General features: G+C 42.7%; 1 protein-coding gene across 1 annotated transcript in view; it reads left to right on the top strand.

Annotated features, from left to right (window-relative positions):
- The window catches only part of POT1 (protection of telomeres 1), a 67998-nt gene that overhangs the window by 24684 nt on the left and 29855 nt on the right, over positions 1–13459 (top strand). Inside the window, exons 7-8 of the mRNA XM_066633548.1 lie at positions 6606–6736; positions 11565–11855. Of these exons, the coding sequence (XP_066489645.1) occupies positions 6606–6736; positions 11565–11855 (422 nt within the window). The remainder of the gene's footprint in view (positions 1–6605; positions 6737–11564; positions 11856–13459) is intronic.

Genomic DNA, 13459 nt, shown 5'->3' on the forward strand with positions numbered 1-13459 from the left:
TGGGAAAGGTGGCATAGGTGAACTCCTGTACGTGAAATGTCGATACGTGTAATTTTAGTATCCAGCATTCATAATAGCTTATGGAATTGCTTTCTTGTTGCTAAGGTGGAATTCTTCTGCTTCTGTGTCTTCATGCTAAGTTATGCTGGGGCTGTAGGATTGAGAAAACAGCATTTACCATTAGATTCTCAAGCTTTAATTATAGAGATTTTTAATAGAGATTTTTTAAGATAGTATAATTGAGATTGTAATAGAGGTTTTTTTCCCCCTTTCTGGAGAACTGCAGCGAGCTGGAAAAGATTATGATTTTGCTATCTTCTGGGATATTGCAGGTGGTATGTAACTGAGGTTGAAAATATTATTTTTTGAGAGAGAAAGAGATTGATAACCTTTCCTTTCTCTTTCTTTAGTGCTTGTAGCTTTAAAAAAAAAAAAGATGGCCACAGCAAAAAGGGCACACAGACAATGCATCTCTCAGAGAAAGGGCACTTCTTATCTGAATACAGAAATTGTAAGGTTGGCAGTCCCATGTTAAGAGATCTGAAGACTTCACAACTGAGGATTGAGGACATAACCCATGAAATGCCAATTGGATCCAGGCTGGGGTCTCTGGCATGCTAGTAGCTGTGTATTCAGTTGCTACTGCGAAGGGTTAGCAGTTTCTTTTTAATCTTTTACTGCTGAAGACACGCAGGCTTATGGTGGCTGTTCAGTGGGTACTTTTTAAAATATCAGTATGAATATTGACTGTTCGGACTTTGAATCATTATGTGATGTGTTACAATCCACTGCTTTTGTCGTACATTGTCAATTAATTAATTGAATTGTCCTGTTTTTTAAAATTTCTTGGTTTCTCAGATTTACCAAGTTGCCAGAGCAGTGGTTCCCAAACTGTGGGTCCAGGACCCACCAGTAGGTCATGACCCAGTTTTTGTTTAGTTGCAAAACTGACAGGGTAGGTTAGGCTATGAGCATCAAGGGTTAAATAAGCTGCTATGGGCAAGGGGGCACTGCTGCCCAATCACCATTATAACCACACCATAAGCATTCATAAATCAGGCAGCAGTCTCTAGAGCAGTGGCTTCCAGGCTATGAGCCGTGGCTTCCTGGGGAGCCACAGAAACCAGCCATGAGAGCTGTGGAATCGTTGCAAAAAACCTGCCATGCTATACAGTGTATAGGACTGTAGCACTAATGGGGTGGCCCAGTAGGTCAAAGGAACCGCCAGTTGAAAAAGGGTGGTAACCACTCTGGCTAAGCCATTCAGCTAATCTGTCTCAGTTCAGCCTCGCCAGTATACTTAAATCACGAACACATAACGTTGGAATTCTGTATACTGAAATTGAGGTGTTCTTAATTTGTACCCAGTGCTCAGCTCAAAATTCAATGAACCAAACCGAAGGCTGAGTCACGTTATAAATGTGCCCATGCAAAAATCTTGTGTTGATCATCAAGTTACCTGATAGAAGAGAGTACATACAATGATCATAGGTGCCCATTGGGTACAAGCAAGGGTGAGCAAGCTATAGGCTTTGTGGAGCTAATGTTTTGGGTTTTTTTTTTGCCAGAGCTGTGGTGCTACCAGCCCAAAATGACAGCTTGGAGAGGCAGAACATGCCCCAAAATGGCAACTTGTGAGATGGAAGCAATTGCAAGTCAGACTTGTTTCTGAGAAAAGGCACGAGTCAGTTCTGGGTTCAGAAGACACGCATAACTCGAGTCCGTACGAGTTGTGAAAAACTCGGGTTTGAGTCACTGCCCATACCTGCAAAATGGCATCTTGTACAAATGTAATACTTTACATTTGCATTGTGTCTCCTTGGACCTGCACTAGCGATACCTGCCACTGACATATAGAACATATAGTGGAGAACAGAACACGCATAGTGAAACCTGCAACATCTTTTGAAACGGTTACGGCAGAACTAATAAAGTTCTTTTGTGATTGGTATGTTATCCATGCTGTGTAGATGGCGAAATGATGAGAAAGCACTCGCTTTGTTTAATGAATGAAGTAATGCTTGCATGAGATGCATGCTGCAGTATTGATCATCATTGCATCAGGCTGCTAAAACAACAGCATTCCTGCCTAGGGGAACAGATGATAGGAAGAGAGACAATTGTAGTGAGCACCTCTTTCTATGAAAATGTTTTGCTATTGTCTTGCATCATTGCGATACAAATACTACTTGTGCAGGCCACCAGTTGTTCTCGGTCTATTAATGCCTAGCAAAATGAAACCAGTGAGCCCTTAAATAAGCGAAATGAATATTTAATGAAACAAGTCTCAGTTCTGTTGTTTTGACACACAATTTATGAACACTTAACATAAAAAGCGTCTGCCTAGCCAGATGTTTCTGATAGTTGCCTTGTGTTTCAGAACTTCTTCTTCTGAAGTGGTTTTCCTGATTAAAAGTAGCCATGGCATTAAAACGTTCCCCCTATAAATCTTAAGAGTTGTTCAAAATTCTTGTTCTCAAGATAAAACCCGTGGTTAGGAAAATGTCACTTTTAGTTTTTTTAATCCTCTTGAAGTGGCATTGGATAATTAGCAGCACAATCTATGCTTGTCTACTCAGCCCTGTTGAGTTCAGTGGGACCTACACCCAGGAAAATATGTATAGAATTGCAGTCCTAGTGTAGAATCTTTGTCTATAATTTACCCATCTATATATTTGAAGCCTGCCCGTCACATAAAATGATGTCAGAGCAGGTTATGCAACAAAAATGAAAATGTGATGAAGTACAAAAAGGCATCATAAAAATAAAACTGCAGGTAATATAGCATAAAATCACTGCAAACTCACAGCTAAGAGCTTCCTTTAAAGCCTGGAAAGAAATAAAGAAGTAATCTGTCAGGGATATAAAAAAATATGCAGTAGGCTAGTGCTCCCAAACTTACCTTTGCTGCAAAACTCCATCACCCGAAGGGAAGTGGTGATGACTTGCGACATGATTACACAGTGATGTCATCTCCACTTACATCCATGTTCATAGGCTCGAAGAGACCATCCAAACAGCGGGAAGGAGCTCGGGGCAAGCGGAAAGGCCTTTTCGAGCACATGAAAGCCGCACTCAACGACTGCTTGCTGTGCCAAGCCTCCTGCTGCTGTTTGCAGGGTCACAGCACTGTTTTGCCCACGGTACCCCAACAAGTGCCTTGCAACGCCCTGGGATGTCATGACATATACAGGGTGGGACCTTGGTATCTACTGATTTGACTCACTGCTGATTCTGAGGTCCACCTTTAAATGCCTTGTAACAAGGAAAAAAGCATCCAAATCAATTTCCTAGTGTCGTGCTGTTAAATAATTATAATTTCATTCAGTTGGATTCCATTATTCACCCCATCTATTTGTTGAATAGTGGAGGAGAAAGAAACCTAGAAGTGAGTACAATCTGAATATTCTGCCAATAGGTGTGATCAAGTTTCTGTGTACAGTTGGTCTTCAGTATCCACAGGGGATCTGTTCCCAGATCCCTCGCAGATATTGAAACCCTGCTGATAATTGAATGCATGGGTTGGGGTCATCAGAGGACCTCTGGATGCTACTATAAGTGTTCTAAGGTGCAGGGAGACCACTCATGGTGGTTTTAGCAAAAAAACCAGAACGGCCTTTCAGAAGTTTCCAGCTGCTATTCTGAAGTGCGGGAGTCATGTGCGGCCTTCCCCGTGCTTCAGAAGGCTTTCCTCTTGATGCAACTGGGAGACTTTCAGTCACATCTGGAAGGTAAGATAAGGCCCTCCTGACGCACCTTGGATCAAATATGTGGGTCCCAAACCCACAGATACGGAGGGCCGACTTGTAATGTTAATTCCTGGTATTCCAAACTTGGATACAGTCTTTAAGCCTTCAGTTAGGATATGAAAATGTGTTGAATCTGTGGGGCTTTTGGTATGCTTTTAATTGGTATGCTCTGAATTGTACAGTTTTATGTTCCCATCTATATCGTCCCATCACACGGGCTGGAAACAGCCAAACAAAAAAAAAATCGAGATTTGAGTGCTAGGAAGGAGTTTCATACCATAGAAAATAACTTTGGAGAAATAGGCTATAAAGAATATAGAACAATGGATTTATTTAAGTATTGGCTGTACTTCGGTACTGGATTTTTGGTAATCCATGACATTGGTATTAGCCTTGCCCTGCTGAACTGATCATTTTTCCTCTTAAGCAATGTGAGGTCCATTTTTAGTACAAATATTTGATGTTGCCTGTTGTGTTGTCGTTTGTTTGGACTGAGATGACCTTCTGGTGGTACAGAGCTGTACATTTAAGCAATATGTTTGGTTTTGAACGGGAGATTAAATTTCAATTTGAGTTTCCTTAGAACCTGCATATCTTGACAATATGCAATTTCTTGACCGTATTTCATTAAAGCGAGGTATACAGTACATAGGTTTCAAACCCGCTGTCAAATTTTAGTGATGTTGGTATAATTTGTTCTTCCTATCTGGTCCTTATCCATCCGTACTCACATGCTTGCCGTACTTTGATGTTTGTTGAAAATAATTTTGCAAAGTTAAACTATCCTTTAATTCACAGTGTTGGCCTAATAAACACCTGCTTTTCAGGACTATTCCTTTTAGAAAAGTATCCTTTTTAAAATAACACTTGTTACTGGAAAATAATGACTTGATTAGCTTACATACAGGATTCAATTTCAGTTAATTTGCTTCTGATAGAGATCTAGAGTTAATGTTGGCTCAGTCCTAATCTGTTAGTTTTCCCCCCAGATGAGCTAAATGTTACTCAATGGTTGAGTTTACAGTGGTTTTTTTTAAATCTATCTGATTGTGGTTTTACAGTGCTATCCTAGCCTGCGCTGGAACAGTCAGGCTGACCTATCCCTGCAAAATGCGGCAACTTGGAGTAAGGGGACTTATGTCCCCTTACCCTAGGTAACATCCCAGCCAACCCCATGGGGCCATTCAGATTTGCATCAGTAAAATGACTGGCATCAATCTGAGCGGCCCATGTAAGGGTTAGGACCCAGCCTAAGTGCGATTCAGATCATCGTCCCACCCCCCTCTCTGGGCCAGCCACTGCCCTAGGTAGATATTGTGATAAGCATGGAGGAGTCCATTGCAACTCTTCTCAGGGCTTTGCTTAAATGAATTTATTTTATGTATCGGCCATTATCTCAAACAACTCAGTTGGAATATTTCCCTATTAAACTGTGCTTTTTATTTGAACATAACAAATGTGTCAGTTTTTGTTGTTTTAAAAGTTAACTAACTTAAATTAAAAACTCGCCCTGCAAATATATTCTACAATGGTAAAAGATTTCTGTGTGAATGGATAATATAAATTATTATATTCATGGCTTCTTTGATTAAAGGTTTGGCTTGGAAGTACTATTGGTTCTTGCCTTACAATAAGCCCCCAAGGCAATTTGCACTTAATCACAGTGAGGAAATTAGGTGAATCGTTCGAGATTGCCTTTACTGTCTAACAGGGAGTTTTATTTTTCATCTCTTACATTTAGGCTAGGATTATTTAATCTAAAAAATGCAAATCACTTCCACAGTGGTGGGCAAACTTGGTGAATTATATTGAAATATTGTTTCAACTTTAAAAAGCAAATGTGTTAATCCTATGAAAATAAGACTGAAAGTTGCCACTGGAGAAATGGTATCATTAAATTTGCCCCCCCCCCAAAGGAGCAATTAAGGGGTGATAAAACATACCTACAGGATTTTTTTTTGGGGGGGGGGGTTATCTTAGCAGTATCCATGACAGTATTTAATTCCCTTTTAAAATGTATTGTCTTGCAACCACAAATAGGAGAGTGTCTCTTGGAACCTGCCATGCTTTCTCCAGAATTGGCTGACACAGCATCATTTTGCAAAATCAGAAGTGCCTGCCAGAAGTCTCCAGTAATGTTCTTTCCAGCATTCTCCCCACACCTCAGAACACCTCTGGATGCAACCAGACTGCACCCACTTCAGGTCACATCCAGAGGTCCAACCATGGATTTCATTATCCGTGGATTTTGGTAAGTCAAAGGGGGGAACGCCCTCCGATACTGAGAACCTACTGTACAGTGTGCCCTCGTTATCTGCAGGGGTTCCTGGAACCCCCGCAGATACTGGAACCCTCACAGATGATCACATCTACGTATTAGAGCACCAAAATCCCTCTGAATTACAGCTGTGCTCTAGTCATGTTTGGTGGGTCAGGTTGGGCCACCCTGTGGATTTGGAACTCACTGATGTTCAAGTCAGTGAGTACCAAGCCCAAGGATAGAAAGGGCTGACCTTTAGTTAGATTCAGTACTTGGGAGATGGGGAAAGGGGGTGACTTTGCTTTTTACTTAGGTCTCATGTTCATAAGCTTACAGCAGCTTCAGCCCAGTACACATCTTTGAAATAATGGAGCACTTGTGAATTTTATATTAGAGGTAGAAGCAAAATTGCAGATTTTTCAACTAGCTGTTCTGGTGGCTTTCCTTTCCTAAAGGCATATAAAATTTTACAGGCTAGTCTTCTAAATTATTGTTTTAATACTGACCACTTGAAAGCATGGTGAAGGACACCCTTGTTAAAAATTCATTGCCTTCTTTTTCTCATCTGTTTTTTTTTTCTTTTAAATCCTTTACAGACTATTGTTCGGTGGTAACCATCGTGGACCAATCCAATGCCAAGTTGGTATGCACTCTTTTTAATGCAAACAGAGATGCCCTTCCAAAAATCTATAAAAATGGTGACATTGTTCGATTTCACAGGATAAAGGTAAGAGTAATGACATTATGGCTAATTTCGAGGAGGACTCTGTGCCCATAAATGTGATCTTGCCCTGTAAAGTGTAAAGTTTTACACTTTCCACCTGGGCTGGCAACCCACTCTATTGGCTCCGCGGGCCTCAGAATGGCCCGCAGAAGCCCCTGGAAGCGACTTTTTGTTTTCAGAAGCCTACTTTCAGTTTGCTTCCAAACACCAGGAGAACCTCAGGAGGCTTCTGCAGGCCTTTCTGAGGCCCGCAGAGCCAATAGAGTGGGTTGCCAGCCCAGCGCAACCCAGGAGAGGCAGATGGTTAAATACACAGATAGGGAACCCATGGATTGCGGAGAGTCCACTGTAATAACGAGTTGAACCTTCCCCTTTGTATGGTTTTGGCGGTTTCCACATCATGCCACAGCCCCTTACTACTACAATTTCTGCAGGTCCCCTCTAGACGCTTGTGGACCTACTCTAGGAAGGAGGGGGTTAGGAAGATAATTAGTGCAAGCTTGTTGCCCTTATACTACTTGCAATGCAACCCAAGGTCTTTAATGAAAATTGAATAGATGATGTAATTGAGCGCAGAGTTACAACCAGTGGTTTTAGCATTCATGGCTCTGTGGATAGTCTCTAAATATCTTGCCAATGGCCAGGGTCCTGTAATCAATCATGTGGGTGTGAACTTGTATTGTAAATACTTGGCAGTGTTTCTCTTGACTGGTTTATTATTATTTTAATAAAATACAGGGTGGGACAAAAGTCGGTGTCCAGTACGATTCAGACCTTCGCTTGTAATTCTGTGAGATACAGCAGAACCAAAATTCTCGACAAGCAGAGCTTCTTGATAAGATCACCTGTATAATGAAAAGAAGGTTTACGGTTGCAAAAAGACATACAACCCCCCCCCCCCAAAAAAGATGCAAAACAGTCACTAGCAAGTGGTTTTAGGGAGATGGCTATGCAGGGCCTATTAAGAAACAGTTGCTTTCCCTTGTGAAATATAAGAGAACTTCCATTTCAAAGACACCTCCTAACCCTTTTAGCAGGACCAAGACTCGGCAGAAGGAAAGAGGCATAAAAATCACAGCATTAATTTCAGTTTATTTCCAAATTTAAATCAAGTATGGGCTCTGTATAATTCTTTATCTAACAGTGCAATCCTAACTAGTGCTGGAACACGCAGGCCAGTGGGCCTGCGCTTGTATCCAGCGGAAGTTTGCAGCTGACTTTGGGCCAACCCGGGGTAAGGGGAAATAATTCCCCTTACCCCTGATAACACCACAGCAGCCCAAATGGGGCTACTCAGATCCACGCCACCTATAGAGGTGGCACAAATCCAAGTAGCCCCAGGAATGAGGCTAGGATCTGGCATAAGTGCTGGATCCTGGCCCCGCCTCTCGCTCCCCACTTGCTGACTCGCAGGCTCGCTTGCTACCCACCCTCCACTGCCCCAAAATGCCTCCTCTCCACCCTTCCCAGACCCCTACGCCTGCCTGGGAAGGCTGGCAAAAACTCACCCATCCTGATGCCCACAGCGGCGCAGGGAGGCTGGCGCACATCCTTCCACCGGCCTCCTAGACTTGAATGGAGGTGTAAACATGCCTTACAGCACATTTGTGACCCTCCTGGCCTGGCACAAAGACTTGTGCTAGTCCAAGGGCGCTTTAGGATTGCACCCTAAGTAAGAACCAGTTCGGACTGTCTGTACCAGGAGCCAAAGCACTTTTGAGGGTTCCTGTCTAAACCAGAACGGGATCAAAGAGTACAAGCATTACTAAGGAACCCGAATCTGAACCCAATTCAGCTCCTGAACGATGCAACCCCCTGGGCACCGCATCAGGTGGTAGTTTCAGAAACGGTGAATGTTCCCTTTAAGGCGCAGTGTAATATTTCAACTTCTTGCAGCTGCTTTACAAGTGGTGTTACGTTTCAAAATTCTACAAGCTTTTAATTTAGGAGAAGTAACAATGTTTACTTAGTACTTTTTTTTTTAGTTCCATTACTGCTGAGATAAGTTCTGTTAACACCAAATCTGGAAACAAAATATTTGCAATTCTAAAACAAGGTTGCTGTGTTACCTTGAGGTATCTGTTTGTTCCATTAAGAGCATGTAGGGAGAAGAAGCTTTGTCAGCTCTCTGCAGTGTTTTAAAACACATGGGTTTCGCCCCTTCAGGAAACTTACAGCTGGATAAGTAGCTCACAGCCATCTATCTGAGAATCCAATTTAGCTGTGGTCAGGGTTCAACTGGCAGGCGCATTTCGAATAGTAAAAGTTTAATTCAGCTACTTAAAACATTATAGTTTTAAGCTGCCTAAGTAAATTATAATTTTCCTGCTTATCAGCGCCTGAAACGTGCGTTCAGATTATGCATCCCATTGTTTCAATTAATTCAGGTACTACCGAGGCAAAGATCTTTGTATAATAGAATATCATCTTCTGCTATTATCAGAAGGACTGTTGACAAGAATCACATTATGGCCATGTTTAAAATATTGTGCCTTTCAGGATAAAAGGGAAAAAGGGGTATAAATTGGGCCCAGACCCTAACCAGCTTTCCGGCACTGACCTAGCTGTGCCAAGGATCATCCTGCATTTGGGTGGCAGTCACGGAGGCATCTTCAAGGTAAGGGAAAGTTTGTTCCCTTACCTCAGAGCTGCATTGTCCCTACCTCGCTCCTGGAAAGTTTGGTTAGGATTGTGCTCTTGGAGTGTCATATACAGGTCAGCCCTTCTTATCCAGGGGTTTGGACCCCATTGATTTGACTCACTGTGAGTTCTGAACTCATGGTGTAGGGTCCCACCTGACCTCCTCGATGTGACCGGAACCACCTTCCGGTCACATCCAGGATGCTTTCTGAGGCTTGGGGTGGTATCAGACCTTAGAAAGCCCCCCCCCCAGGTGTCGGAAAGGCACTTCTGGTTTTTCTGAAAATTGGATGAAGAAAAATGCCCTTCCAACACCTTCAGATGCAACCAGAAGTGCTTCAGGTCGTGTTCAGGTCGTGTTCGGAGGTGAGGTGAGTGACCAGACTCACAGATGTGGTTTTCCCTGGGTTTTGACATCTGTGAGGGTTCTGAGAACCTCCTGAAGATGCCAAGGGCCAACTCTATACAGGTTTGAGATGACAAGCAATTAATGTTGAGGCTAATAAAATTGATATAGTAAACTAAACCATAATAGTAAGGCAAGTGTTGGAAAAGGTGGAAATGCCTTTTTTTGCCTGGGAAAGATGGAAACTTGAACTTAGATTTTTGGCTAGAGAGATGTGAAACTGCACAATTGTGGGTTGAAAAAGTTTAAAATTCTACCAAGAGTATGTGACAATATACTTGAAATTGTATTGCTGCCAATGAGTACATAAAGCTGATGAAATGAGACTCTCTTTCTTCTCTGTTAGTATACACTCTTGAGCCATAAGGGAATATATTGCCAAAGTCAGCTGAAAAACCAGAGGCTACCCATTTATCACAGCTTCAGACTGTCTGATACTGAAGTTTACTTGCTTCATCCAAGATTGGGAGAGGGAAAGAGAGTTCATGGAAAGCCTTCTTTTTTAATTGCTGTGTATCCCCAAGTAACACCCCAGTTTTTATTTGTTCAGCCAAAGGTCAGAAATTAACAATTTAATTGAGCTCGATTGTTACATACAAAATTATGCAGGGGATGAACAGAGTGGATAGAGAGATGCTCTTTACACTCTCACATAACACCAGAACCAGGGGACATCCACTAAAATTGAGTGTTGGGAGGGTTAGGACAGACAAAAGAAAATATTTCTTTACTCAGCATGTGGTTGGTCTGTGGAATTCCTTGTCACAGGATGTGGTGATGGCATCTGGCCTGGACGCCTTTAAAAGGGGACTGGACAAGTTTCTGGAGGAAAAATCCATTATGGGTTACAAGCCATGACGTGTATGTGCAACCTCCTGATTTTAGAAATGGGCTATGTCAGAATGCCAGATGCAAGGGAGGGCACCAGGATGAGGTCTCCTGTTATCTGGTGTGCTCCCTGGGGCATTTGGTGGGCCACTGTGAGATACAGGAAGCTGGACTAGATGGGCCTATGGCCTGATCCAGTGGGGCTGGTCTTATGTTCTTAATTTCTAATTTCGAAGCTGCCATTTAGTGATGGCCCTTTTGTGAAATTTGTCGAGTCCCTGTGCTTTGCTGCCAGTCTCCTTGGGGTCCATTCATTCAATAGAATCCAGATAAAGGAGCGTGTCTTCATTTTAAACAGTCCTCCTCCACTGCTTCTGGATTAAGAGAAGGGCTTCTAGATCTGCTTGAACCTTTTTTCCCTTTAAAAATGAAGCACATTCACAAAGGAAAACCCTTATCCAGGTGTGTCATGGCCAAATATTGAGAGATGTGTGTGAAATCATGGCTGCAATTCTATGCACTTTGCACTTGGGATAAGTCACATTGAATTTAATGGGACGTCTGGGTACGTATGCATAGTATTGTACAGTGGGCCCTTGGTATCCTTGGGAGATCCGTTCCAGGACACCCCCCTCCTGTGCAGGATTCTGCGTCTCCCCGGCTCCCCAGGGAGCCACAGCTCATAGTTTGGGAACCACTGCAATCAGATTCTTTTAATTAGGGTCACAGATGTTCAGCTCAAGATATGGCTTAACTTCCAGCTAGGTGAGCATTTGATTCTAGCTGTTGCAGTTCTAACCTGTTGGAGCACCTTGCCAATCCCATGTGTTGAAAATTTAAGAGTCGGGCTTTTCATATACACGAAACTGGGTAGTATACATTGACTTTTAAAAGTTGAATACAAAGAACAGCAAGTGCACTATTTTCATGCGGCGTTACCCTTTTGATCTTGTTTAGATTGGAGAGTTTGGTGGCCAAATGCAAGGGATCACCAGTAGTGGATTTTCAGCTCTTGCGTTTGACGGATCTGTAGGCACAGCGGTGGTTCCCCGAACATCTAGCAAAGCATTCACGTTTACAGATGAAGATAAGAAAGCAGTAGAAGACTTGCGAGTTTGGGTAGCAAGTAATCTTTCCGACTCTGCACCAGCAGCAAAATTGTCTGACGTTCAACCACCAATGTTTTTTGAACTCACCTGCCAGCTAGTAGGGAAAGCCAAAGTGGATGGATCCTCCTACCTTCTCAAGGTTTGCTTGTTCGTAATCCAATAGCTCTTATACATTATCACTAAGACAGGAAGTCATCTTCCATCTATAGTAGAGCTCCTTCCTTGAATTCCCCTCTTTTTACTTTATCAGTATTGCAAAGAACTAAGGGCCCAATTCTATCCAACTTTCCAGCACTGGTTTATCACCTTCTCCATTCTTTCCCCCTTGCTGGAGCTCCTGGTGAAGGAAGGGATTGCTGCCTCCTAGTGAAGCCTAAGCTCCTGGAGAGAGACTGATGGCCTCCGTGTGCATTAAAAACGATCATCAAGGCTGTTTTTAAATCACCAGAACAAAGAAACCTTGTTTTTTAAATTGATTTGCTGTAGTGCGTTTTTTGCCATCCTCGTGAGTTCCTGAAACGGAACCCTCGCGAATAATGAGATTCGACTTGTATAATGAAACCAGTTTTTGCTGTAGGCAAGCTCAATAACACTCCGTCCATTGGCAGGCTCACTGTGCGTTTTCCTGCCACACCACAAAGCATTGCCAAGCCCCAGAAGGTCTCTGCAAGGTGGCATTGGTGCATTGGGATTTTGAATTTTACCACTACAGAGCTGAATCGATCTCTCAGGTTCCATTCTCTCCAAATTCTGCTCCGTTTCCTTTGATTTCCATTCTGTTTTCTTCTGCTATAACAGCAACAAGGTGTTTTTTTTTCCTTGACCATCATAATAAAACTACATATTTTTTAAACATCATTTGCAAAGTATTCATTTACGAGTATGCATTTATAAGTATGCATTTAAGTATGTAAATACGTGTTTTTATGCAAGCGCACAAAATTCATAGAATCGACAAGCATCTTCATTAACTTATAAATTCTGATCTGCTGAGAGTAGAAGCATGCTTTCCATCACCCATTTGGCGACTGAAGTTTGGTAACATCTCACTGTGAAAACTCAGCAGCGTTCTGGGGTGCGTCTGAGAAAGATAAGTACAGGCATACCTGAGTATCCACAGGGGTTCTGTTCTAGACCCCCCCCCAAACCGTGGAATGCTACAAAAATGGCACCTCCTGTGCACCTAAGTCTACCTTTTATTTTTTGCAGTTGCACTAGTGAAACTTGCTTTTTGTTTAAACTTCAGGCAAGGAGCCTGAACACTGCAGAAAGAACACGGAATGTTCAGGAAACAGGAGCATTCTGTTAATATTCCGTTAGTGTTGTCTAGTGTCCATGCTGGTTAACTGCAGGCTCTGTTGTTCAGTTTAAGTAAGAAAGTAGAGCAAGATTCACCTGCGCATCTGCAAAAATAAATGGCAAACTTAATGGACCTGCGGGGGTCCATTAAGTGACTGAATCTGCGGATACTGGGTCTGCAGATGTAGGGGCCCACCTGAATATGCACTACTTCCTGTAAGCGCCATTTTTTTTTGGTACATGTCAGTGCTGATTTCCTATCACCCTTCCCAACCTCAGTCTGCCTACTGTGCCAGCAAAGTAATGGACGCAGGTCTGAGTAGATTCATCAGAGCAGTGGCTGCTTGCCCCAGGACAAGGGAACAAATGTCCCCTTTCTTTGAAGAGAACTCCGGGACCCAACCCTCTTCCTGTGGGATGTTGGCACAGCTGCATCAGTGCACA

Source organism: Tiliqua scincoides, chromosome 7, assembly GCF_035046505.1.
Source record: "Tiliqua scincoides isolate rTilSci1 chromosome 7, rTilSci1.hap2, whole genome shotgun sequence".
Taxonomy (NCBI): Eukaryota; Metazoa; Chordata; class Lepidosauria; order Squamata; family Scincidae; genus Tiliqua; species Tiliqua scincoides.